The sequence below is a fragment of the Eucalyptus grandis genome, chromosome 7 (genome assembly GCF_016545825.1).
Source record: "Eucalyptus grandis isolate ANBG69807.140 chromosome 7, ASM1654582v1, whole genome shotgun sequence".
Lineage (NCBI taxonomy): Eukaryota > Viridiplantae > Streptophyta > Magnoliopsida > Myrtales > Myrtaceae > Eucalyptus > Eucalyptus grandis.
Window position 1 is genome coordinate 50,546,582 of NC_052618.1, and position 26,540 is coordinate 50,573,121.

At 39.6% G+C, this 26,540-nt stretch overlaps 3 protein-coding genes across 3 annotated transcripts; 1 reads left to right on the forward strand and 2 right to left on the reverse strand.

The window, feature by feature from the left end:
• Positions 1-8,619: 8,619 nt before the first annotated feature.
• LOC104434909 (calmodulin-binding protein 60 D-like) lies at positions 8,620-10,944 on the reverse strand. The gene is made up of 5 exons (XM_010047758.3): positions 10,626-10,944; positions 10,366-10,526; positions 10,048-10,254; positions 9,688-9,859; positions 8,620-9,473 (listed from the first exon to the last, which is right to left on the reverse strand). Exons 1-5 carry the CDS (start codon positions 10,942-10,944, stop codon positions 9,040-9,042), a joined length of 1,293 nt encoding a protein of 430 aa, XP_010046060.2. The 3' UTR covers positions 8,620-9,039.
• Positions 10,945-17,706: 6,762 nt separating this feature from the next.
• LOC104432821 (uncharacterized protein YKR070W-like) lies at positions 17,707-20,488 on the reverse strand. The gene is made up of 8 exons (XM_039317907.1): positions 20,472-20,488; positions 20,091-20,366; positions 19,868-19,971; positions 19,610-19,645; positions 19,108-19,181; positions 18,953-18,993; positions 18,512-18,583; positions 17,707-18,146 (listed from the first exon to the last, which is right to left on the reverse strand). The coding sequence occupies exons 1-8, from the start codon at positions 20,486-20,488 to the stop codon at positions 17,906-17,908; spliced, it is 861 nt and encodes a 286-aa protein (XP_039173841.1). The 3' UTR covers positions 17,707-17,905.
• A 155-nt stretch (positions 20,489-20,643) lies between these two features.
• Positions 20,644-24,297, forward strand: LOC104432824 (enoyl-[acyl-carrier-protein] reductase, mitochondrial). The gene is made up of 9 exons (XM_039317908.1): positions 20,644-20,659; positions 20,877-21,003; positions 21,377-21,525; positions 21,617-21,719; positions 23,057-23,156; positions 23,267-23,354; positions 23,431-23,498; positions 23,765-23,887; positions 24,017-24,297. The coding sequence occupies exons 1-9, from the start codon at positions 20,644-20,646 to the stop codon at positions 24,107-24,109; spliced, it is 867 nt and encodes a 288-aa protein (XP_039173842.1). The 3' UTR covers positions 24,110-24,297.
• The last annotated feature ends 2,243 nt before the right edge of the window (positions 24,298-26,540 follow it).

Here is a 26,540-nt window from a genome sequence, read left to right on the forward strand (position 1 = left end):
TACGGGGTGTTCCATTTTCACGATGTCGGGTTTGGGAGAGAGTGAAAATCTATGGAGACACACGGTGGCATCGACACGCAATAAACAATGTGATCGAGAAAGCTTTTGGAAGTTGCAGGCGGAGCTTCAGAGCAACTGCGTTCCGTAGAGCGGGGTCGTCCTCGCGAGGGAATGGTCGACCAAAAATTGAACTTGACTGTTCCCCATTTTTCGTCAGTTGAACTTCTTTTTAAGAAGTCGTCGGGTTCAACGTTAAAATATTAGTTTGTCTTGTGGGGTGAGCGAACATGGATGGGCATTACGTAAATTTTCTTGGCTCGTCGGAATAAGGGTTTCCACCGAGCCGAGTTAATCACTGTCCACGTCGATAACAAAACATTGTCATGCATGAATCGGGATTTCACTTTCCATGCTAGGATTACGATCCGCATGAGAATAGGGATAAGCAAATTCCATTCCAAAGGAAAGAAAAAGAAACAAAAAAAGAAATGTGCAAAACGGACTGCCTAAACCGACTAATACCGAACCGGCTGGTTGGGCCCAACTCTTGGGAGTGTCAATCTGGTTTCGATTCCTAAGTTCCAAGGGGGAACCTGACCGGACTGGACCGGACCGACTATATAAATATTTATTTATTTCATTAGTAAAATATGAACTAAATACTATATTGTTCAATGGCACAAGGTACGGTACAATGTTGCTGCAAGCGCACGAGAAGGAGATTAAGTCATGGTAAGGATCTCATAACCAAGAAAGAGACGCTCATCAGTAACACATACGAGCTGCACGACTCGTGCGTGATTGGATTAGGGTTCGCATCGACCTTGCACTTTGACTTTCTTTACGTAGGGAAGCAAGCAAGAAAAGCTTCAGTAGACCAAGAAGACAGGAGGAAGGGTCTGCTGAGTTTACAGATTGACCCGAACTAGCCGTCCCTTTCGAACGTGGAAGTTTGAATTAGTATGGCATTTCAAACCCAAGAAGCTATTCTGACCCAAAATAAAGTCAAGCCTACAAAAATATTTGGTTTGAGATCAATTAAGCCAATCCTGCCTGACGCCTGGAAGGAAAGCTTTGAGTACATCGGTTGCGCAACCATACGTGCCGAAAAGAGAGAGAGAGAAAAAAAAAAAAAAAAGAAAGAAAAGGGAAACCCCGATCGATGAACAGGTCCAGGGGAGAAGTTTTTGCATGGTCTACAGATAATTTAATCTAGATCATTTATTAAAGGGTAAAAGCCACAAAAATGCCTAACTACCTTTCTGTGATACAAAAAATCTCAAACTTATAAATATGAGATGAATTTACCAGTCATCAAAGTTCTATTAATGAGAACCATTAACAATTTACTTATATTGATGTTGAAATGACACTCACGCGGTTTAAGTGAATAGGAAAAATGTTGTTTTGATCAAAAATCATCTGACGGAACTTTGATAGGGTAAATGTATTATATAGATATGAGTTTGGGATTTTTTTTATATTGGAATGTGTTATAGTAGACATAGTTTGTGGGTTTTGCTATAAAAGAAAATTTCGAGTAAATATATCACGGTAGATATAATTTGGGATTTTTTATAACATTTTTCCTTAATTAAACGGATTCTTTCATGCGGCTCATATGATCAGCTATTGAAATGGGTTTTGCCTGAGCACCGTGCAATATTTTGTTCGACCCCGGGGGGAGCACTAGGGGCTTACGGAGACTCCGTGCCTGATGATCAGGTACGCCCGAACTCACCTACGGGTGAGGCACTATTTAACTACTAATGGCATATAAAGATAGTCTAGTTTGTGTAGGCCCTCTCATGTAGACCCCCTCAGCCCACCCATATCGATCCTAGATGCATTTGGCATCCTAAAAAATTTACCCAAGTCAGTAATGGATGTGCAATGAGAACTGCCCGAACCAGACTAGACAGGACTGGCTGATTTTGGGCAGTTCTCACACGCGATGGTCCGGTTTCTTGTTCCTATTTTTGGAATCGGTGGCTTATCAGTCTGGCTTATCAGGACTGACCGATTAGATCGGATCGATTATATAATATATATTTAATTTTAAAAAAAAAACCCTAATCTTTCCTAGTTTCCCTCAGTCCCTCACTCAGTTCCTCTCGCAAATTCCACCGTCATGCTTATTCCAAAGAATCTATTAAACTTTGCATTTTTACTAAATTTTATACTGGAAGACAAATCGGGAGGACAGAGTTATCGTCCCCTGGATAATCCACCACTAAGAATCACAGCGACGCTTCTAGTATGCCAATTCACTTAAGAACAAGAGCTGCATGCAACTAAACCGCACGCGAGTTCGAAGCACACGCAGAACAAATGTCTCCCGAAACAGCCCGCTCAGCTCAAAATTCGAGTCCCACTCCTACACAGTTCTTCCTTTATACAAACCGGAAAAAGTGATTAGTCCCATTGAAACCATACCAAACCGGACCCGGTCTAGTTCTCGGTCTTGGGATCAACCAGTCTGGTCCCGAGTCCCAAAAATTGGAAACCGGTCCTCTCAGTTTGATTCCCGATTTCTTGGTGGGACCGGACCGAATCGAAAAACGATCACCTCTAAATCTCACGTCACGGGCTCGATTTCGCAAATTAAACATAGATGGCTCGATCAAATACATAATTACCCCCTTTTCTTTTTGCCTTTTCAAAGAAGCGACATGTTTATTTATTCCGTTGCAAATATTTAATCGCCCCATATGCAAAAGGGGCGACTAACATCGGCCACTCCTCCGAGGGCGTTAATAGAAGAGTTTTATATCCATTACGACGTGTTCGATTTTCACGATGTGGGGTTTGAGAGAGAGAAGAGAGAGTGAAAATCTATTCAGACACACGGTGGCATCGACGTGCAAGAGACAATAATGTGTATCGAGAAAGCTTTTGGAAGTTACAGGAGGAATTTCAGAGCAACTGCGTTCCGTAGAGCGGGGTCGTCCTCGAGAGGGAATGGACGATCAAGATTTGAACTTGACTGTTGCCCAATTTTCGTCAGTTGAACTTCTTTTTAAGTAATCGTCGGGTTCAACGTTAAAATATTGGGTCGTCCTGTGTGGTGAGCGAACATGGACGGGCATCAAGTAAATTTTCTTGGCTTGTCCGAATAAGGTTTTCCACCGAGCCGAGTTTGTCACTGTCCGTGTCGAAAAAACATTGTCATGCATGAATCGGGATTTGACTTTCTATGCTAAGATGACCATCCGCATCAGAACAGGGATAAGCATATACCATTCTAAAGGAAAGAAAAGGAGATAAAAATATGGGTGTGCAAAATGGGCTGCTTGAATTGGCCCAAACTGAACCAGCCGATTGGGTCCAACTCTCGAGAGTGTCAATCTGGTTCCCAATTCCTAGGTTCTAAGGGGAATCAGACCGAATAGGACGAATTACGTGTGTGTGTATAATTATTTCATTAGTAAAATGTGAACTAAATATTATATTGTTTAGTGGCACAAGATACGACACAATGACTTTTTACTCATTGTTGCTTCCATCAATATCTTAAGATTTTTCATTCTCTCTCATTGTGCACGAACACTCTTCAGTTGGAAAAAAAAAGTCACATTCCATTGGACAGAATCAAATTGAGAACCGATCACCCCTGCATAAAAATGATTATGTGTGTTGAGTTGTGTGCTTAAATGATGAGTAAAAGCTTAAGCTAATGAGCCAAGCTTGGTAAGACCCATTTGTTCCGATTAAATAATACAAGGAAGGAGTATATGAGGAATAAACCCGATGCCCCTTGCTCTCAAACGATTTTGACCTAACTTTGAAAAAGTCTTGATCTATGGAGAACAACAGAAAAAGCCCATCTGCACAAATCATATTTGGGATGTTAACATGTGAGCAATGATGAAGATCCATGTGTAATGGATTAAGATTTTATGGTTTTGAAGCGTATACATGCTAACGTTCCCCCAAAATGATGTGTTGAAAGTTGCAATCTTTACTCGTAAGAACTAAAATATAATCAATAAAGTGAACTTAGAATGGATAGGAACTTTATAAAACGCACATTTTAATGTAAACTCATACTAATAGGGTATCGAGGATCAATTCATTTCCTTACTGCAATGCAGCGTGAAGCTGCTTCTTAATGAAATTTTGTCTAGTACTTGCGTAAAGACCTAAGGGGCTTTTTCAAATTATAAGATGCAAATAGCAAAGTTAGATAAGAAGACAAAGGAAAAGGAGTGAAAAGGGAAGAAAAGGAGAGGAAGGAGAGGGACAAAGGAAAGGAAAGGAAGACGATAGCGAGAGGTTGACACTCGGCATCCATGGAGAAGCTACTCCGAACGTAGTTGTACGTACGTATGCATGCATGATGTGCAACCGGATACACGCACCCTAGTTTCAGAACAGAAAGAATATACTTTCGCTGTCTGGTCATGGTACAATGTGAGCAACACCACAAGTTCTGCGCTACTTCCCCGTTCAAATGATTAGCCAACATGATTTTCCGGGAAAATTTGAGGGTCGTGGAAGAAAATTCTGGGAAAATCTTCTTCAGCTTACGATTAACATGTTTCCTCAGTCTGCACAGGAGTTTCGACCCCTTTGACTTTCATGTCTTAGGTGGACGGTGGACCCATTTTCAGGTGAAGGGAAGGATTGAATTTGCTTCAATTTGGAGATGAGAAAATGTGAAATTTTAATGGAATTGCGACTCAGTTTCTGTGATACTATCTCTGAAGTGGTTGACCTAGAATTAGATTAATCTTGACCTTAGTTTTCTTGAGAAAAGGGTGTCATTAGTTCATTTAAAAAGGCGGATTCATAGATAGAAACTAACATTCATCAATCAAGTTGAACATACTAGAAAAACATAATTTCCACATTGATGTTGCCTTCTATATATGAAGGACGGTTCAATAATATCTATGTATGTATATATGTGTGTGTCCTCCAAGAATGACTGAAGCAAAGAGACGAAATGACTCGAGTGGAAGGAGAGGAAAGAAATAGCCTAAAAAAATACAATTAATAACAAGTGTTTCCTTGAATTTGCTGCTGTTTCCGCATAGCATAAGTTGAATGCGAAACTCAGTCAACTATTCATTTTTCTGAGACTTGGGTCGGATGTTAGTAATGCAAAATTCCAAAATATGATAATCTATTTAGTATGTTATACTGAAAAGTCTGATTTCAAATTCAAAATATTATTTCTTTAGTAACACAAAAGACCTTTCGTTTGACCAGATAAAACCTGTACCAGATAAAAAAGTTCACAAATAGCAAAGTAAGCGCGTATGTTTGCAAATCTCGATTGATTTTCCTTTTTAAAGTGATTTTCCTTTTTAAAGATTGGAAGTGAACCCACTACGAAAATGGAGTAGGACCTCTTACCTTTTAGGGATTTCAAATCTTTTTTCCCTTCATGCTCAAATATTCTCAAATACTTACATGATAAATATTGTACTCATGGGCGAATGCATATATTGATAATTCTATTTCATCTTTTACGTGTTTCAATATTAAAATTTAAATTATTCTATCTTATAACAACTTTCCTAAAGAAAATTAAATCTTGAATTATTGATACATTTCCACATACACCAATCTCTTCTGAATAGTTTTACCAATAATTTCTTTCCACACTAACTAGTTATTTAAATATTTCATACTAATATGTTTTTTTTTTAAAAATATAATTTGCTTTTCTTGCCAATTTCAATTTTCACATGCACGTGATGCGCATGCACATTTGCTAGTGAAAACATACCGTAACTTATGAGACCACACGGCATTTGAATTTTATTTTAGACTACATCAGAGGACATTATATCATGTCTAGTTAGTGTAATTTATTAAGTGTAATGAGTTACTAAATAAGCCTCATCACAACGTTGCAATCACGTGAGAAGGAGACAAGTCATGATAAGGATCACATACAAAGAAAGAGATGCTCATTTAGGCACATACAAGTTGCACGACCCATATATGATTTGGTAAGGGTGCACATCGACCTTTCTTTACGTAGTGAAGCAAACAAGAAACTTCAGGAGACCAAGAAAACAGGAGGAAAGATCTGCAGAATTTGCTCATTGACCTGAACTGCTTGCGTCCCTTCAAACGTGGAAGTTTGAATCAGTAAGGTCTTTCGAGCCAAGAAGCTGTTCTGAACTTAAAAGTCAAGCTAGAAGGTTGTTTTGAGATTGATAAAGCTTCTCTTTTCGTTCTCCTTTCGTTGGCTGAAATGCCATCCAGCCTGGTCCGCTTGAAGTAAACTCGTCTTTGATATGTTTGGTGACATAACTATACGCCAAAAAAAAAAATGTATATGATAAGAACCCTGTAAATTAACGGGTCTAGAGAAGTTATCGCACGTTTTACAGACAACGTAAATTAATATCATACAAAGTATCGATTAGGAGGGTCTTACCGTACAGCAAATATAATTCACGGTTGAGATGTGCTTTGTCTATATAGTGTGCGGTCAAATGTAATATTATTTTTCCGATCATGTGGAAGTGGCTGGCCTTGTGGAGTGAGTATCCATTTCCCTCCCTTTCTGGCTAGGATTGGAATCCTGTATTTGGCATGGTGTTTTAGCATTGTTCAAAGATCTTTTTGCAGGTATCGACCTGGATTTGGATTACCTACTCGCACGAGCACATATTTTGCTTTTCAATCAATCTCTAATTCTATTCTTCCTCCCCAATATGATATTATGGGTTCATTGATATTTCTAGTATAGTAGATGCTATCACACATATAATTATACTCAATTCGATTAGATTATAAATTATAAGTTTATAAACCATAACCCATTCTAATTTTGGGCAAAATCCCTTGCCTGTCGAAGGAAGGTTGAGCCCTCGAACTTGACAGAGGTCGTGACTGGTTAAAGTTCCATTAAAGAATGTTTCCACAATAGAACCTCCTTATTTTGCCAGCCCATGGATTCGGCAATCGTTCAAAAGGTTGACCTATTCCGGCATCTCCGGGACTGATTGAGGAGTCCCAAAATCACCTATGGCTTTAACACTACTTGATATTCTCATTTTTACTTTTACTTTTTTGGTGTTTCTCGATTATGAAGTCAATTAGATGCCTTGTCAGCTTATCAAGTCTAGTAGAGAGTGCTAATCGTTATGCTCTTGTGATACGAATCTCAAGCAGCATTGCACTTGAATTTTGGAAAGCTGTTGTGTTTCCCCATTGGCATGCTTGTCCGCGCATCGATGCCTTGCGACATGATCGATCTGCACAAACTCGACGTCTAAAAATCTTCCTAGTCAATAATGACAAATCACGGAGTCAGTGAAGGTAGCAGCTCGATTAGATTCCGAATGAACCCCACTTTAAGCAACCACCCTTTACTCGGTTTCTTTGTTTTTCTTGTTTTAGCAGTAGAAAAGGGGTGACCAACACTAACGACCCTTAAGAGTTATCATAAGAGTCATATACTCAATAATAATTTTTTATTTGAACCATAACTATTCCACACCATCCATGACTCAAAGGTCTAAAGTTGATGACCACATCACAAATAATCCCATCAAAATGCTAGTAGTAAAAAATGTTAGCATAAGCTATTTATAAGTTCGCTCACAACGTGAATCAAACTCGTAATCTTATAGAAGAAAATATGATACCTTTTATCACTAGACCACGTACCTTGACAGTCGATTCATATTTAGTTAATCCACCTAGAAAACGAAGAAAAGTCTGCTTAGTGATATTGCTAGTATGAGTACCTAGAGGGGGGTGAATAGGTATATAAAGAATTTTTCTTAAACAATTGCACAATACTAGATAGTTGGGGGAAACGATAATCAAAGTAAGACTGAGAGAAGAAAAAATTGAACACGCAGTTTATAGTGGTTCGGCTTATATCAAGCCTACGTCCACTCTTCTTCACTGACAGCCTATTGGCTGGATTCCACTATGAACAAAGAGAAGTTACAGCACAGCTTTGCCTTGATTCCACAAAGTGTAGACGTTATACCACACCTCCTCAAGATTTCTCACAAATATAGACTCTCTCTTTCGTATATAAGTATTCACTCAAAAGATTTGTCTAAAACAAAACAAAAAGCTTCAGACTTTGGAATTCTTCTATCGAGCACACCTTGAACAACTAAGACAGTCTTCCTTATATACTCCTTTATGCCATCATACCCATTGGCACTTACCAAAGGAATTCCTCCAATCTACCCGTTGGACGGAATCAATTAGGAAGATTGTTCAAGCTATTAAAGGAACGTGTTGATAGCCCATCAATCATGTTCGCCCATACAATCAGGATCCCGGTTTCCATAAGCAGAACTTTCCAATAATATTTAGGCAATCACCGGATCTTCAATTATCGAGTCAATCTTCGATTAATCAAATGACTCCGCTATGTCTTCTCCAGCCACGAGATCTTCTCCAGTTGATAAGGTTAAATCCTTAACGAAATATCCAGTTCTAGATAACCTTTCTTCAACGGATTAGAGACTGTCAATGAGGATAGACTTTGAGTCTTGAGTCTGGCTGTCCGGAGGTCTTCAGACTTTAAATAGCAGAGTCTGCAAGCCTTCAAACTAGACTAATAGAAACGTTTTGTCAACTTCAAAACACTTCAAGAAGATTTCTCCAACACTTAGTACATCAGAGCAATAAGCTCACAAATTAAGAGATTGATGGGTTGGAACACAAAATGCCAAGCAATTCTTGAAGAAGAAAACATAAGGCTTACAATTCTTGAAGAAACCTCGAGGCACTTCATAAGATCAGCTTGCTTGTTCTATACAAAGAAAACACGTTCTATTGGCACTTATCCTTAGATGCTTACTTATAACATGAAATCGACGCATCTAGGGCAGCTTATCTTTAGATGCTTTGGAGAAATTTGGTACTGCCTGAACATGACATTCTCATCCATCCAAACCAATCACTGCGCATCAAGTATTATGAATTTCCATTTTTTTTCCTGCAAAATAATGATACTTAGCGCGCCATGATTGGATTCTGTGGAAGAGAGCTTCGTGCTCCTGGAGCTAAATTTCTGTCGGAGTTGGGACTTTCTATATATGCAGCTTAATAAAGCGCAAAGTTGAACATTGCTGTTCTCTTTGCAGCCACCACACGCCGGACTGATCCCCACTTCACCACGGCACGGATCTTGCACCATGCCACCTTGGGCCTTGAAATCCTAGATTTGTGGACTCCAGAACCTGTGCGAGATGGACAGATCCCAAAATCTGCCCTACTGCTTGATTCGATGACAAAAGTATGCTCTGGTGTCCACATCAAATTGCCAGGGATCGGCGATGGCACTTTGAAAAGGTCCTCAGTATATAGATGGATGTTTGGCGCAAATGGTCCTCGTGAGTAACCAGGATGATGACTGCTTTCGAATGCACTAAATCTGGACAAGAAGTCCTGCCTTGCTAAGCTGTTTGCTATGGTGGGATTAAAGATTTTCGCGGGAACGTGACCCTGTGGCTCCAGACAATCTGGTTGTCTGTTCTCTGTGACATTGTAGCAGTGCAATGTTAAAGCCAATGAGCAATTAAATTCAGGAGTCACTTCTGGTCTATCTGAATAAAGATGTGGTTTTATTCCAGCTACCGTAGATGTGCAAAATGGTGGATGTGCCAATAAAGAAATAGGAATACTAAACTATGAAAGATTAAGAAGGCCAAGAAGAAAAAGATAGATAGAAGTGATGTAATATCACAATACCTTGGATTAGCTCTGTGAAATCTAGATGGTGCAGAGGCGGGCTCAGGCCAATTGACGGCCCTGTAGGCAAGATGGTCAGGGCTCTCAGAGGAGTGATGCTGGGTGGGGCATCGAGCAGCACCCATTGAGTCTTGTTATTGTAAGCTTGCCTTTTCAAGTTCTGCACCAAAATCTGTCAACCAAGCAGCAGATTCAATCAAATCCAAAATCAAACTAATTTGGGAATTATAAGAGAAGTGCTTGCGGTATATATTCTGCCATGTAAACAAACTATTGCATCAAATGCGGGCCCTTCTATAGCTCCTAATGGATTCACACTCAGCTACTAGATGGAAAAGTTTCAGGTTATGATTCATGTACCTTCTGAGAGTGGGTCAATTTGCTTAGAGACTGGCAAGTTTGGCCGTGGAATGTTGCTTGAGCAACTTTCATTACCGAGTTGAACACTATACTGGCCCTGTTCAAAGCTTGGTAGTGAGTGTACATCTTGTTATCATCAACCACACAGGTGCTGGCATGTCCGACAATTGTCTCCCATGTCCGCTTGGTGATCCCAGAGCCAAGTACCTGAAATAACAGTGCACCACAAAAGAAGTAGCATGATTTAGTTAACAATGCTTAGAATAATACGTACAGGAAAGGGGAAATTAGCACAGGTAGAAGAGAAATGGTCACTACGTTTTTTAGAGAAAATGCATCGGCTTCATACAGCTGGAGGAAATCTTGAACAGTGTTAATTCCTCTCAAAGTCATGCGCTTGTGTAGAGCGCCATCTTTGGCTATTTTCTCTAAACGCCACACTTCATCGCACAGAGATGGAGGGTGGTGCTTCTTGGTCACTGCACACAACAGAGAAAACGGGTCAATCAGTCTTTTCAAGGTCCACAAATAGAATCAAGAATTGATGGTCGAAAATTAAATTGTTATCGTAAACTTACACTCTCCTCGATGATCTTTAACGACAAAAGTTTCACTTCTCGCTTCCCTTATTCTTGTTTCTGCTTGAACAGCTCGAGCTCCTAACCTGAATTTCCGACTTCTCATCCAGCTCGAGTTGTCGGTGATGATTAAATTACGGAGACAACCAATTCCTCCTTCCAACACCACAGTCAGCTCCCCGGTTATCAATGGCCTTTTCCCTTCCCTTGCATGAGTGATACTGCAATTGAACAATGTGCAGCACGCGGTCAGCGACCGTTGCTGACCAGGTGCGGCACCCACCACACACAACAATGTGGACACGTGCACGATCAGCATGTTATGCGATCAGCAACATTTACCAAAAAGAAAATAAGTGTGTAATTTGCGCACGTGAGAGTTTGGATTATTGGTTCCGGTCTGGTCCATTTCCAAGATGGAATCAGGGGATGGATCGGGATGACTGGCTCGCAAAATTGAGAATCGAGGATCGGACCAATTGATTTTACTATTGGGAATCGGTCACTTATTTTTTCTTTCATTTTCCTATATGGATATTTTATTATTCAAAGCATGACTAAGAATAAATTTAGAACTCGAGATAAATTCTATACTTTATCCAAATACCTTATTGTCTAATTACACGTTCATATTTCCTTGGAAACAATTAACTAAGTCCTATAATTCCTTCTAAAGAAATAATAGATATATATATATATGTAGTCGGCTTGATCAAGTTCCCCTTAGATATTGGGAACTAAACCATCCGAATATTGGTTCCACTTTTAAGAATCGAGAACTAGATCGACACTCTCGGGAACTGGATTAATTGGCTAGTTTGGCCTAATTAGGGTAGTTTCCAATTCTAGCTGTCCATTTTGCACCACGTGAGGGGAAAAAGAGATTTTCTTTCTCGTTGGTGCTGTGACTGAAATATCAAAAGTGTGGAGAATTATTTTCACGAGATTGTTGGTACAATTATAATGGTGATTTTCCATTCAACGTACAATTAATATTGTGTCTAAACTATATATCCGACGTTTGTAATGCTCGAATTGAATAACATCTAAACCAAAGTCATTTTGGGCACGTTACAAGAGTTAATCCATTTAGCTCTCTTTGTTCTTTTGATTTTTTATTAAAATGTACGAACAACGTCCTTGGAGATAATGGTTTGATTTTATTTTTATTTCCGCTGCATTTATATTTAATTTTCCTATGCATGTTCCATAAACTCCAACACATCGATCTTGATTGAAGTCGACAATTGCAAACTACTTAAGCGCAGTGACGCTCAGGATCTGAGCCGGCGAATGAGAAACGAACAAGTACAGAGCAATCCGAATACACGCTTCCGAAGCGGTCGGGGAAGAGGCGAGCCAGCCATCGGCAGCGATTGCTGGCGGACCAGAGGCGATCGAGAGAATGAAGAAGCCACTGGAAATTCAGGAAAAGACCGAGAATCAGTACTACTAGCTGAATCAAACATGGAAATCGTGAAGAGAAGACTCAGCTTTCGTTCTCGTTGTCATAGTCAAGTGATATAGAGCTTGAAGCGGTAAATCCCGAGCTCGATCGAACTCCATTTATGGCTGCTGCAGATTGCTTTCATGGAGCGGCGGAGTTTGAACGACCGCTGCGAGCTCTCTGGCTCGGAAACAAGCAGAACGGAGGAGCTATCGCGCGGCCGTGAGAGAGACGGCTTACGACAGCGATTAGCGACGTCGGGCCTGTGATATTTAAGCCTTTGGACCCATCTGGCAACTCTCCATGAAATTGGATGGGCTACTCAAATTAATTTATAGGTCGAGCCCAATGAAGCTGAGGTGAATTACATTAACGGGTTGCCTGCGTTTGTTGCACGAAGAAAATTGTCCAAAAATTTCAAATATTTTCCATTTTTTTCGTAAATCTTCAATATTTTGTCAATTAAGTTTTAAAATCTTTTACCTTTTGCCAATAAAATCCATCTAACCACTTTTAGTTGAAATCGCTCATGTAGACGCTGCTGTTCAACATAATACAATCAGTGCTGACGTAAATAATTTTTAATAATTAATACAAATTATTTTTTTATTGATTTATCATCCTTTTTTTCTCTTCCCTTCTTCTTCTTCCTCCAGCCAATTGTTGGGCCTTGGTGATGGCTGACGATCACTAGGCCTCAATGATTACCAATAGCTAGCCAGAGGCAAGGATCAATGAAGTCGACCTCGTCAACCTTTGGCAAGGCTTGCCTAACACAAATGAACCCAACTTCGCCATCACTAGGCAAGTTTGAGCCTAGCCATGGCTCGGCGAGACTCTAACCTCACGAGGCCTAGCAATCGGCTAGAAGAAGGAAAACAATAATAAATAAATAAATTGAAAAAAATTATTAAATTATTATTAAAAATTATCCATATTAGCATTGACCAACATAGGATGGCCAATGCCACATTATTGATTTCCAATCAAAATTGGTCGAATCAACTTGATGGCAAAAGATGAAAAGATTTAAGACTTAATTGGTCAAATTGAAACATTTATGACATTGACAAAAGTGTAAAATGTTTAGGACCTTTTCGGCAATTCTTCCAGGTGAGTTGCATATAAGGAAAGTTTCTGAATCAGGTAATGTCATGCCCCGATCCTCGAACGCATGCCCATCCCTCACCTGATCGATTAATAGCAACGTCCTAGGACGCATCACCAACCCTTTCATTTTAATACGCATGTGGAAGCATATAAAAATCTTCAGATAATAAAACAATAGGATAGAAAAGTATGACTATATTTTTTTTCAACTGAAAAACCACAACCACACTTTTATACAAGGCAGACCTCATAGTATATATTATAATACTATTAACAAGAGTCTGAAATGTATCATAACACTTCACACTTAGGGTTTGCAAAATGGGGTGAGGTCTTAGTCCTCATCTGGGTCATACTCCAACTCATCCGCGGGATCCTCCTCGAGACTCTTCCTCAGGGTCCTCCTCTTCGAGTTCTTTCCCCTCAAGTTTCTAAAATTTCTCATCTGGGTCATGAAATGTTGTCCCACAACCGGGATGAGACTACATCTTAACAAGTTCTACCCCCTAAGACCCGATTAGGAAGCCAATACACCTTAGGTTGCCTAAGCACAACATGAGTCGGAGAACTTACTTTGGCATCAGTTCCTTCTTGCAAGTCAATACATATATCAAATATACACGATCACATCACATCACCCAATCAGATCAAATCGTCGATCAATCGACCTAATCGATTACATGTCATCCATACCATCACTTGGTCGGCCCCTTCCATACTATATATAAGTCTGATCAACATCCAAGACTACTCACCCTAGGTGATATATAAATAGTATATTATCTTATCTCCAAATGACATATAAAGTCATCGAGCTATCAAATCATACCGTACTGTCTCAAGATGATCTATAGAATTAGCGAGTCGGTATATCATACCGCACTGTCTCAAAATAACCTGTAGAGTCACTAAGCCGATATACATACAATTTATCATACCGTACTGTCTCAAGATGATCTGTAAAATTATCGAGCCGGTATATCATATCGTATTGTCTCAAAATAACCTGTAGAATCACCGAGCCGGTAGATTATACCGTCATGTCTCAAGATGCTCCGTAGAGTCATCAAGGCGTTATACATGCCATTCCAAGTAAACAATCAAATAACCATTTTTATCCCTCCCGATAAAATGTCATGTGTGGGTACACAGTCGGCCTTAGCCAAAATATAATAATTTCATTTCCACAAATCCCATCATTTTCTATAGTCCACCAAAACATTTTTGGCGTTGTCAACCGACGCCCGGTTATTTTCCAATTAATTATTCAAAATTAATTAAGTTAGAAAATAATCATAAAATCATCAACAAATTAATTCAACGCAATCTATCATTCAATAAATTAAACAGACTGCATCACGATAATCAGCATAAAATTCCGGTCGTCAACCATTCCGATCTAATTTCTGGAAAATAATTAATTAATTAATTAATTTTGAAAATTAATTATTAAATAGCAATAAATCCAATTTAGGCCCGTAATGCCTAACGAACCCGGAAGAATTCCAAGTGTCGTTCAATAAATAATAGGACATGTCTACTTGCTAATTACATTAACCATTCTCCTAACATGCATAGGTAAATCCCTAATTTAATTATTCTACTCTAATTTAACTATCTAATTGCACTTAATTAAATCTAATCAACCCCTAAGCATCATTAGCCTTTTAAGAAGAGATTAGTGAACAAAACTCACTTGTGCAAAGCATAGACCAAAACACTGCAACGATGGCACAACAGCGGCCGAAACCCGAACTTTCGGCGGCGTCGACGGACTTGGACCGGGCCTAGAATTAGCCCAAATCTCAGCTCAATTTGAGATTTGTTTTTGCATTGGACTGGGCTTGGCTTCGCGGGCTAGGCCTACTTTGCGGGCCCAAGATTGGCTGAAGATAAGCTGAAATTGCTTGGGCCTCGCTGAATTGGGCTCACTGAAGTTAGGCTGAGCAAATGCGAGCTGGGCTTGACTGAAGATGGGCTGCCTTCTTGTGCTGAGATGGGCTGGGCCAAGAAGCCCTGAAATTTGCGGCCATGCTGGGCTGGGCTTGGAGACGCAAGTTGCTGGGCCGATCCACGAAGATGCTGGCTTCGTGTGAGAGACACGGACGAGCGGGAAGAGGAGCAGCTTCGGGCAGAATGGCTTCGCTGGGGAATTGACCGAGAGAAGCAGCGAAGATGGAGAGGAACGTGGACTGGCTTCGTGGCAGGGCTTCGCTGGCTTCGGTGGAGGTGCAGCTTCGAAGGAGGGAGCAGCTGGCGTGTGCTGACGGCTTCGTGCAATTATGGGCTGCTGAAGACGACAACTTGCTGGGCTTGCGGAATGGAGACCTGGTGGAGACCAGCGAAGATGGAGTCAACGTCGTGGGCGCAAGGCTGAGAAATTTGACTCAAACGTGGCAGCTTCGGTGGGATTTTGGGGAGTTTGTTGGCGTTCGGTGGAGGGGAAACAAAATGGAGGAAGCGGACGTTGACTGGTGGAACGAGTTGGCGGATGAAGGGCAGAACATAATGGAGGAGCAGCTGCTGGTGTCGTGGGGTCTTCGGTTGTCTAGAATGAACGCAAATGAAAGTGCAGGGAGATGAAATGAAAACGGGGCAGCGAAATGGGAGCTCGGCAGAAGAAGAAAATGAAAGAAGATGAAGCTGCAAGGAATGGGCAGAGACGTGCGAAACTTGATTGAGAAGTTGAGGGGAAGAAAGTCCAACTAAAATATCTATAATCATCATTAGAATGCTTCATTAGTCTTCAGTCTTATCTACTTGCTTTCCCCTAATACTTTGTTGCCTTTTATTTCCATAAATTATCCACTTTGATAGCAAATGTTGCACCCCCATGCCTAGGTCCGAATTTCACTCATTTTGGGACTTCAATTTCTTCTCCAATCCCTCAATTTGATGTCCAATTTTGTTGTAGAAAAAATCCACATCAATTCCACAAGTCCCCATCGCCGATTAACTCGGTAAGAGGCCAAAAATCCTTTTAATTTGGCCATCCGAATTTTTGTTAATTTTTTGCGACGTCTGAAGTGATTTTCCGTAAAAATCCCGAACTCGATGAAATTTCTCCAAAAGACAAGACAACGTCCTCTAAATGAATCGTGACATGCTCGAACATTCAATTTTTAAACCGAATTTAATTTCATGGTTAAAATCGACCGAATGCGATTTTAGTCAAATCTAACCAATTAGATAGCTTTTAGGGATTTTACCGCGATTATATCCCTTAACGGTTTCACCCAATAGATTTATTAACTCGTGAGTGATCAGCTCAGAGAAAAAGGATCATAGACACGTTAACGAGATGCCTATTTCGTTTTATCGGAATGAGTCGAAAATTCAGGATGTCACAAGTAAGTGATTGATATAGTGCAATAACTTCCCCGATGCACATAGCAAAGAAACTTGTCCCCTCGAAAACTAGCTTGGGAATTTTCTGTTGGTATTTGTTTTGATAAACAAGCATGCATAGATAAGTAAATTAAGATCAAAGTCTGATCGCAATGGAAGTAAAAATGCTTATACATGTGTTTCCAAATTATTTTCGTGCATTTTAATAAAAACATAGAAGAGATAAATGGGCTAATTATATTATCCTTGTACTATGCTCCAAATTTGGTTTGATGTTCTTCGGATCCTAAGCACGAACGTCTGATGTCCTCATGGCAATGATTATGACGTTCTTCAGAATCTGATTACGAATGTCTGATGCCTTCTAGTAACACCGGTTATGAAGTTCTTGGAATTTTGACCACACAAAAATCTAATATCTTCTAGTAATACCGGTTCTAACGTTCTTCAAATGTAGAACATCTGATCTCTTTGCATTGCAGGTTTTGACGTTCTTCAAATCTAGCCTCACAAGTGTCGAGCTTCTAGTTCAGACACACCACCTATCTCATGTTGAACATAAGAGAAAAATTTAGAGATCTCACAATTATAATTGTGCTAGCAATTGCTCTTGTGTGTGAATGATTTAGTTAATCATTATCAACACTCTCAATTATCGATTGTCAATCGTCGATCATCCAAAGATATGTTCTTTGTATTACCTTTTGTAGCTAGTGTATATCACATTTAAATCGGCTCATTAATTTTAAAACCACGAGCTGCCCTCATTCCGCCATTCCTTCGCCACGAGCTGTCCTCATTTCGCCGCCTGGGTCTTCTTCCACTGCCCATGTTTGATCAAATTAATCAATGGGTTTCGAAGAAAATGCCAAGACAAACCCATAGGTTCAAGATTCGGCAAAAACGACTAACATATTGATCGGAATTAAGCCTAAATGATTTGCCCTAAAATTCTAATCACCAAAATTTCATCGCTCGATTAACCTCCGAGGATCAGTAATATCACGAAAAATTTAAGGGTTTTTCTTCCTAATGGCGGTGTGACCATGTAGATCCATTATCGCATGATGGGTCACCCAAATTTGGCTAAAATTTGAAATTCCATTCCAAGCCAGTGAAACTTTGGATATAACACTGGGGTATTCAAGGGAAAGATAAGAATATCACAAATAGATAGATGATAACACTCCATTTTATCACTTCTTTCAAACTTTATTTCAGTGCCCACTAGACTTCTAAAAAGATGATGACTAAAGTTGCAGAGTATTTACTGAACAAAAAAAACAAAGCCTAGTGTCTTTTGATAATCAGTTCAAAGATTTAGAATTCGTGTGACTAAAATCCCAGTATGGACTCAAAAGCTGAATTATATAATCTAAGAAAGGACAAGATCCATTAGAGTGGTCACAACCTGAATATCTCTGCTCCAGTCAACAGAATCACTGACTACAAATGCTGCCTGAACTCTCTGTGTTTGCACAGCAATTTTTCTCTTCGCCATCTCATTAGAACTGCTATTCTGGTCAATGTCTGCTTTTGTTGTCCATCTCTTGTATGGTGCCAGTGGATCAATGGCATCAAAGTAGCTAGTGTACTCATCAACTGACAGAACATTTCTGCGTAGAAAAGATATAAGCAGAAAGAGGGTCAACCGGAGAGGAAAAAAAGGAGAATCAAGTTGTCGGAGTTCTTGTTCCAGGAGTATTGAACACAGAAAACTAAGATGATTTATGGAGAGGACTCCTCTCCGATTACTCAAGTCCCTGAGAACTTGAGTACTTTCTATTAACTTTGCTTGCTCCTACGTATTTTACCTAGATTAAAGTAATATCCATCGATATCAGTTTTATTAAATACATATCTTTATCCCTATTGCCTCTCTCTCTTCCCCTCCCCCACCCACACACCTGCATGCATGAACAAGTAATTGAGACATTGCTGGGTACATTTGCAAACCTAGAGAAGTGGTCAACATATTTACTTGTATCCATATTCGGACATCACAGCAGCAGGTTCTCCTTTGCCAACAGCAACGACAAGTTCGTTCTCAAATCTGTGCAAAAACCTCAATTAGGAAACAGATGAATAAAATAGAGAAGCATATTCATGAGTAAAATAGAAAAGCCTACGCAGAATTCTTTTAGAATAGTTAGTACATGCATTGGCACTCTTCTCAGTCTTTTCAACTCATATAATATAATATAGGTAGTGCATTCCCCTAGTTTCCAAGAACAAAGCACAGGAGAATTCTTATCAAGCTAATAATACACATGCACTATATTTTATTTCGCAATTTTCATAATCACGAGCGAGATAAATGAAAAAAAGCAAATGTTATAGAAAATGCTCAGTTCTGATTTACATTAGTATGCCGCATTTCTCGTTGGACATTGGTCATGGAGATAATCCAACAAATCCATACCTATTTACCAGTTGTTTAAAAGGTGTGTGGCCCTGTATGACCTGCAAATTATCTTGGTCAAAATATGAGAGAGAAACGAAACAAAGTAATTCTGGACCTGATGACAAGCAAAATCGTGAGGGCAAGCAGATTTTCTAACACAAGAGACGAACTACCTGTGAAGGTAAAATGTTGACTCCTACTAGTTGACCTAAGTCCTGGGCTCTTTTGGATTCAGAAAAGCCACCTCCTGCACCAGCCATTGCTATTAGCAGCATGCAGTAAAAACTAATTATCGCTTCTTCAAGATTTGACAAGCGAAATTTCTTATCTCAAGGGAGTAATATATTGAACGATTATAGGTAAGGGCATCTCAAAAGGCGTCACAGATTCAAATTGCTTGAATGACTTAAACATAAGATAGCAGCAATCTCAAAATCATCAAGACGATTACTATTAGATCTTAAAAGTACCAATACTTGCTGATAACTGAATAATCAACCACAATAACCATATGATGCCCAGCTTGCAACTTGAAAACTTTAGTTTGACCATCATATCACGGCACTCACCGGTGATGACTCTATAGAACGATGGTCACATTCCCTAACACACATCGAAAGTGAGAAATGTAATAGTAAAGGTTACTAACACATTTAAGCAATCACGAACACTCATCATTTGTTAAGAACACGAAAGGTATCTTCAAATTTCCTGAAAAGATGTAGAACAAAAAGTAAGTGATAGCAGTTTACAAATAGCAGATATCGAGATTCAGATACGAATCTCGATATCCGCCGCCCTTTACAGTCCATCAGAAATTTCGGTAGCAATCAGTTCGGAACGTAGAACATTGGAAGACAGGTGAAACAGCACGATTCACCAGCATGAGATAAGCCTCGCAGGTATATCAGCAAGCGATGGCGAAAGCTTTACCAGAATCGTCGTACAATCTCCTGAGCGCGCGAGGAGAACCGCCGATGGGAGTGTGACCGAGGAGGACCACGCCGTCGATGTCGAAGGCGATGCCGAACGAAGGCCTGCACGACGAAACCACGACCGTCGATTCGATCACCGACGAAAAAGAAGAAGAAGAAGAAGAGAAAAAGAGAACATCGGATAAAATCACGAGCGTAGTCGAAGCATGACCGGAACCCACCGATCCGATTGCGAGCCAAGCCGCGAAACGAGCGCGAGGCGAGCGGGGACGGTTGCTTTCTGCTTCCTGTTCGCGGCGAATCGCTTCGGGAGATCGAGGAGCTCGAATCGCCGGAGATGAAGCTCCAAGAAGAACGGAGCCAGCTTCAACAGTTCAGTCCATAGAGAGAGAGAGAGAGAATGGCCAAATCGCGCAGCGTCTTCTCGTTCGATGTTCAGGAGCCGTGAATTGGGCCCGTTGAAATGATGGGCAGCCTCGATAACGGACCGGCCTTTCCTTCGGATCCGAGCTCAACGGTTAAGCTTGATTTTGGTGAACGTTTTTGGGCTGTTTTTGATGGTGGACTGAGCACATCGCGGAGGAGTTCGATGTTTCGGGGACCTCGAGGCTACTGACATATCCGTGATGGCTTCTGTGTCCTATAAATTTGATTTTAGGCGTCGCTTCATCCTTAGAAAGTAACCTGAATTCACGAAAAAAACTAAAATGATTTGCGATAATGTCCTATTTATGCCTCATGTTCGATCGGCGCCTTCTTACTCATTATTCACCCATGGACTTGATCTTTGGTTGCTGACATATTGGAAGAGAATAAAAGTCTAACTGCGAGATTCTGAGGCGGCTAATGCATCTTTTATGACTTCACTGTTTGACTTTGACAATTGTTGATCCATTTCCTGAGGAACATTGATATGTAGTTACAAAGTCAGATCATAATCCATCCATGTACTATTTATTACTTTGCGTGAGGTTTATTTGATAATTCATGCATAAACTTTGATCTAGGTGTGTGTCCGGTGAGGCCACAGCTGCCCGCAGTCGGAGTACGTGTAGGAGTTGGCGAAGTGCACTTAGTTGGCTCTGCCATGAAGGATCTTTCTCCTGGCGATTTAGTCATTCCTTCTCCACTCTCTTTTGGTGAAACATTCTTTCAGTATTACCTAAGTCTTAAAGTGATATCAGATTAACAGTGGACCAGCCATGCTCATCTAGTTTATCACTTCTGAATGATTTTTTATCCAGCCAAAGGATAATCTTCTATATTTGCTCCAGCATGTTTAACATTTTCAACCTGGCGAAAATTTGATTAGATGCAGAAGAGAAACGAGTGGAATATCAACCAAAATAAAATCAAAATTGTTATACACACCTTAGTATTTGTCTTCATAAATAAAAGAAACTTTTGCATTCCATAAGTACCGACTTGTTTTGTTATGCAGAAAATCCATGTCTAGCACTTACCCATTGTAAATTTGAGTGTGTTGAAAGGTGAAATAGTTTTTGTGCTCGGGGACATGGCAAACTTACATTGTGAAAGACCAGAGTGTGTGGCAAAAAATGGATAAGAATTCTCCTATTGAATATGCTGCGACAATTTCAATTAATCCTCCAACCGCTTTGAGAATGCTTGAAGACTTCGCCTCTTTGGAACCCAGCATATAGACAATACATGAGTCTCTTAGCTGTCCCCCAACTTTCACCGTAAGCAATTTATCTAAGTTGTCCTAATCAGCTATAATCATTAGGGGATTCGATTGTGCAAAATGGGGCTAGGAGTATGGTGGGTCGATGCCTCATCCAAATTGCGAAATCCCATGGAATCCATAGCATCAACATAATCAGGGATAGGTGCTCTCTGAAAGCTTTCAATAACCTTGATACCACATCACTTTCGTCAAACTACTGTTGCTTAAAACTTTTGTGTAGACTTTAGATAGCAAGGGTATGTGTGGGTTTGCTTTTATTTCTCCTTTTCTGTGATCTGCCTTAACCATTGCTAGAAGCCCTTTTTTTTCCTGGGACGCATTGAGCTCTTGTCTACTCAGCTTCTGAAGTAGCTTTTGATGGTTACATAGCTTGAATTATATTTGAAATTCAACCTCTGTGATGACAAGTTGGAACTCTTTGGGGACTGAACTACTTGTGGCAACCCTGTCTTTTCCTGTTCTAATTATGAATGTTGCTAGTGGACTAAAAGTTATGAACAATTGCCAGATGCACAAATATGTTGATTATGTTCGGTTGTGGCGATGATATATCAATTTACAAATTGAAAATGTGCCAAAATATTTAGCATTCTCATATATCTGATTTGTTTTTTGGAAGCTGGTGTGATTGATTGAGATCTCTTGCATCAAATAACAGGGAGAAGTGGACCTTCAGCTTGTGTTACTATAGCTAACCCTTTTAAGCTTGAAGTAATTATAGTGTTTGGTTAGGTGCTACAATGGACAGGAATTTATGTGGTTGACTGAGCATTAGTACATGCATTGGCATGCAAGAATGGTTCTGTTATGAGGGCATTTTGAAGAACTAATTATGTTGAACTTATCAAAGAAAATAAGAAGGTACTTTAGGTTTGTGTAGGTACATCAACTAACATCCTTTAATCTCCCAATATAAAGATGAGGTTTTGTTGTGAGGTAACATGTATTTGGAAAGACTAGAAGGACTTGTTTTTAATCTATCAAAGGCAAAGGCAGTTAACTGTAGTGTGAATTGAACAAAGATCTTTCTGCATTGCTTATCAGAAGTGACTTGTTACTGTTGATGCTTCTTCTACTATTTTTGCAATCATCATGTGTTCTAGACATTGATTGCTGGTATGTTTAGATCATCATACTGCTGGGCATTGGTAATTCCATCTTTTTCGGTTGTTGGTGGAAACTTCCTTTTAGTATATCTAAGACCTCTCTTTGCTTTGCAACTTCTTTTGGAGTGAAATTTTCCACCTTTTCTTTTAATTCTATGATGAGACACAAAAAGAGGTCAGAAAACACTTTGTGGTGCTTGACGCATTAATTTAATAGGGCTCTCTCAACCAACTTATTAGTTAATGCTATGACATTTGAGCACAAATTTGGTAGAATTCTTTATTTGTTTTCCAACTTAGCAGTTAGCACTGCATATCAGTAACTAAATTTGAATTTTACTATGCTTTCATGGCCATCCTTTTCCTGTGACAGAGTTGGCTCTGATGAAGCAAAAGAGGCATTGAAGAAACTTGGTGCTAAAGAAGTGTTCACCGAGAGCCAATTAGAAATAAAGAATGTCAAGAGTCTACTGGTATCATCCATCCATTAATCCATTCTACCATATTCTCATGCATGAAACACATCCATGTTTGGCCATCGACACTTGAGTTCTTTATTTACATCTTATTGACTTGCTACTAGGGTGATCTAAAAGACCCTGCCCTAGGATTAAACCGCACTAGTGGCAACGCTGCTTCCTTGGTGATGAAATTTTTTAGGTTGGACAAGTGTTAAATTCGTGTTTAGTGCTTCCCTTATCTTTCTGTAGAGAGCTGATTTAGTTTTTGTTCTCTGGCGAGGAGGAGCCATGGTGACATATGGTGGGATGTCTAAGAAACCAATTACAGTGTCAACTTCATATTTTATCTTCAAGGTAAATTAAGAAGCGGTGAACTAAATTTTCCACCGATGGTTAGAAGGTTATTTCAGTCAAGCCATACAATTTGATTTGTCTACATTTCGGTCTCAATCTTGGTCAATGCCCTATAGTTTTATTTTTATTTTTTGTCTAAATTTGGCCCAAAATCTCAATTTCAGTATTTGACACAACCAAATTTGAGTGAAAAAAAAAATTATCCCTAGAGTCAAGACTAAGGGGAGTACATAAATCAATGAGACAATGGTTCTTACGGTTTGCAGGATCTTTCTTTGAGGGGATTTTGGCTGCATAATTGGATGAGTTCAAATGATGTAACGGGGTGCAAAAGAATGATAGATCACTTGCTCGAGCTAGTGCCGGATGGGAAGTTAAAATACGAGTATGTCTTCAGTAACCACCACTGAAATTGCTGTATTTAGGTCTTCATATCTTTATAGTGTCTCTAATAGTATTTATCTTCAAGATAGTGTGCTTGGACTGTGGATGCATATGAATTTCTCCAAAATTGCAAGACGGAGCTGGTTTCTTTTAGTGATTTCCACATTGCACTGGATAAATCATTGGGGAAACTTGGAAGCCATCCTAAGCAAGTCCTGAAGTTCTAGGGCTACTGAATATTTAAGGGCAGTGAGAAGATCAAAAAATTCTGCGTCATATCCTTCAGACGATCAGCTGTTCTGAAGTCGAGGCACTGGATCAACCGGGCACGATAACTATGTATCTTTTCCGTTATTATTTTTCTCTTTTCATAAGTTATGCATCTTTTCTGTTGAGGTAATTTCGTTGCTGCTTATTTTCAGCAATTTCCATTCTGAATTTGTTTTGCATCATGCCTTCCAATCTAAAACTAATCTCATGCTCTGCCAAAACATGATGGCTGAATTTGGAGATCCAAACATCGGCCCGCTTGGTATTGGAAGGGTCCAGAAAGGTTTCAGATTTGCCAATTACGATTCTCATACACACGTAATAAGGAACATTGGGATACTTCCCAAAAATCATGTAATCAACATGGCATGGATTGAGAAAAAGAGCAAGAAGAACCATAAATTCTTCATTTGATCTAACCAAATTCAAATGGGATGCTGAGGGAACACAGAATGGAAAGATCGTGTCAGCTTCCAAAGAATTTGACACTTCCAAAGAATTGATGATTGTTCAGATACCACGGAAAGAAAAGGCATCTTTCGTCTAGACAATGTCAAGGACCGCACTCCTTCCTCAAGATAAAGGAGTTGGACCAGGATGAGCAATTTTCAAATTCATTTTTAGCCTTGGAAAATTTAGAGAGAAAACAAATTCCCCACAAAAGTGGCTTCCTAATGCAAGATTTTGAAATACTAACATTTTGCTAGGCTGAAGAGATGGGCCTCGCAAAATGGAAGATTATAAGTAATTGGAAGATTATCCACAATGACACCTCAAAACACTTAATGTAATGTTTGGTTAATTGTCATGAAATCATGAAAGGAATCCCAAACTGTAAAATCAAATAGAGGACAATAATCGAGAAAATGTTTAGGGATCTTATTTGGTTCTTCATCCTGTTTCTATCCCTAGTTTTCAGTTATGCGATTTGTATGCGTTGATTGGAGACGCATTCCATATCTTACACGTACAACATTTTTATCATTTTAAGAGATGGGCTTCATTCGGTGAGCATAATTGAACATGGAATTCCACTTTGACCCCAACCTAAGAAAAGAATTTCTGAATCAATTTGGTAATTTGGGGCGCATATGACAAAATTTCCGGAACAGAAATCAATTTTTGTTTAGAAATCAATTTCTCAATTTCTATTCCATGGACAAGTTTCAAAGTAAAGAAATGTGTTTTCTGAAATAAAAATTCATTTGATAACAAAATAAATTTCTATTTCTAGTAGTGGCAACGACCGGCGTCTGGTGGCCGGAGTCCGACGTTCGATGACCGGCATTTGACATCCGATGACCGATGGCAGGCAGCCAAAGTCCAACGTTCGGTGTCCGGCGCCAAGATCAGTGACTGGCAGCGAGTGGCCAAAGTCTGAAGTCTGACACCAGAGTCCGACGACCGGCGGCCGTCATCCAACGTCCGGTGTTCAACATCTGACGTCCGACATCCGTAGTTCGGTGACAAGAGGTTAAGGGTGAGTGGCCAATGGCTGGAGTCCGACGGCAAGTGGCGGGCGGTCGACATCCGGTGGTCAGTGGTGAGTGGCGGACGGTCGCCGACAAACATCCGATGGTTGGTGGTGAGCCTGGGCATCCAATGATTAGCGATGAGTGACCAACGACCGGTGGGCATCCGGCATCGCGACAGCAATCGGAGTGCGGTGGTTGGCGACCGACGTCCAATGGCCGAGGCCGACGGCGAGCATCCGGCATCCCACGGGCGGCAAATGGGCAACGGGTAGTGACAAGAGGAACGATAAGAAAAATTTTGATTTCCCATTTCTATTCTAGAAATAAGAAAAGTTAAAATTTTAACTTCTAATTTCTGCTCCAAATCTATTTTTGAAATAGAAATATGTTTCATAAATAAAAAAAAAAATTACGTTATTAACGGATTTTTGTTCCAAACCTATTCCGGAGAATAGAAAAATAGAGAAATAAAGAAATAGAGATTTTGTCATGTGCATCCTTAGACTTTTTTTGTTTCGCAAAAAATAAATAATTTGATAAATATTTTCGTAAAAATGATCGTTTATATCACTCGAAGTAATTATTTGATAAGAAACATTTTTATTTTTCATAATAATTTATGTCCAAATATTTTTCATAGAAGGTAAACAAATTTTTAATTCGTTTATTTTTTAAGCAATATAAATAATTATTTTTATGAAATGTATTTTAAACCATTCTCTTAATCAAAGATACACTTCCGTTACATTTGTGTTATAGTTCCATCTTCATTCTCGATCGTATTATTTAATCATCCGAGCCAAAAGTAAAGCAAAATATCTATGTGCTCTAAATAGGCAATAATACTCCAGCTTTTCATCAGCCAACATTAGCTTTTCTCATGGACCAATGGCATCTGTATTTTTGGTTGTCA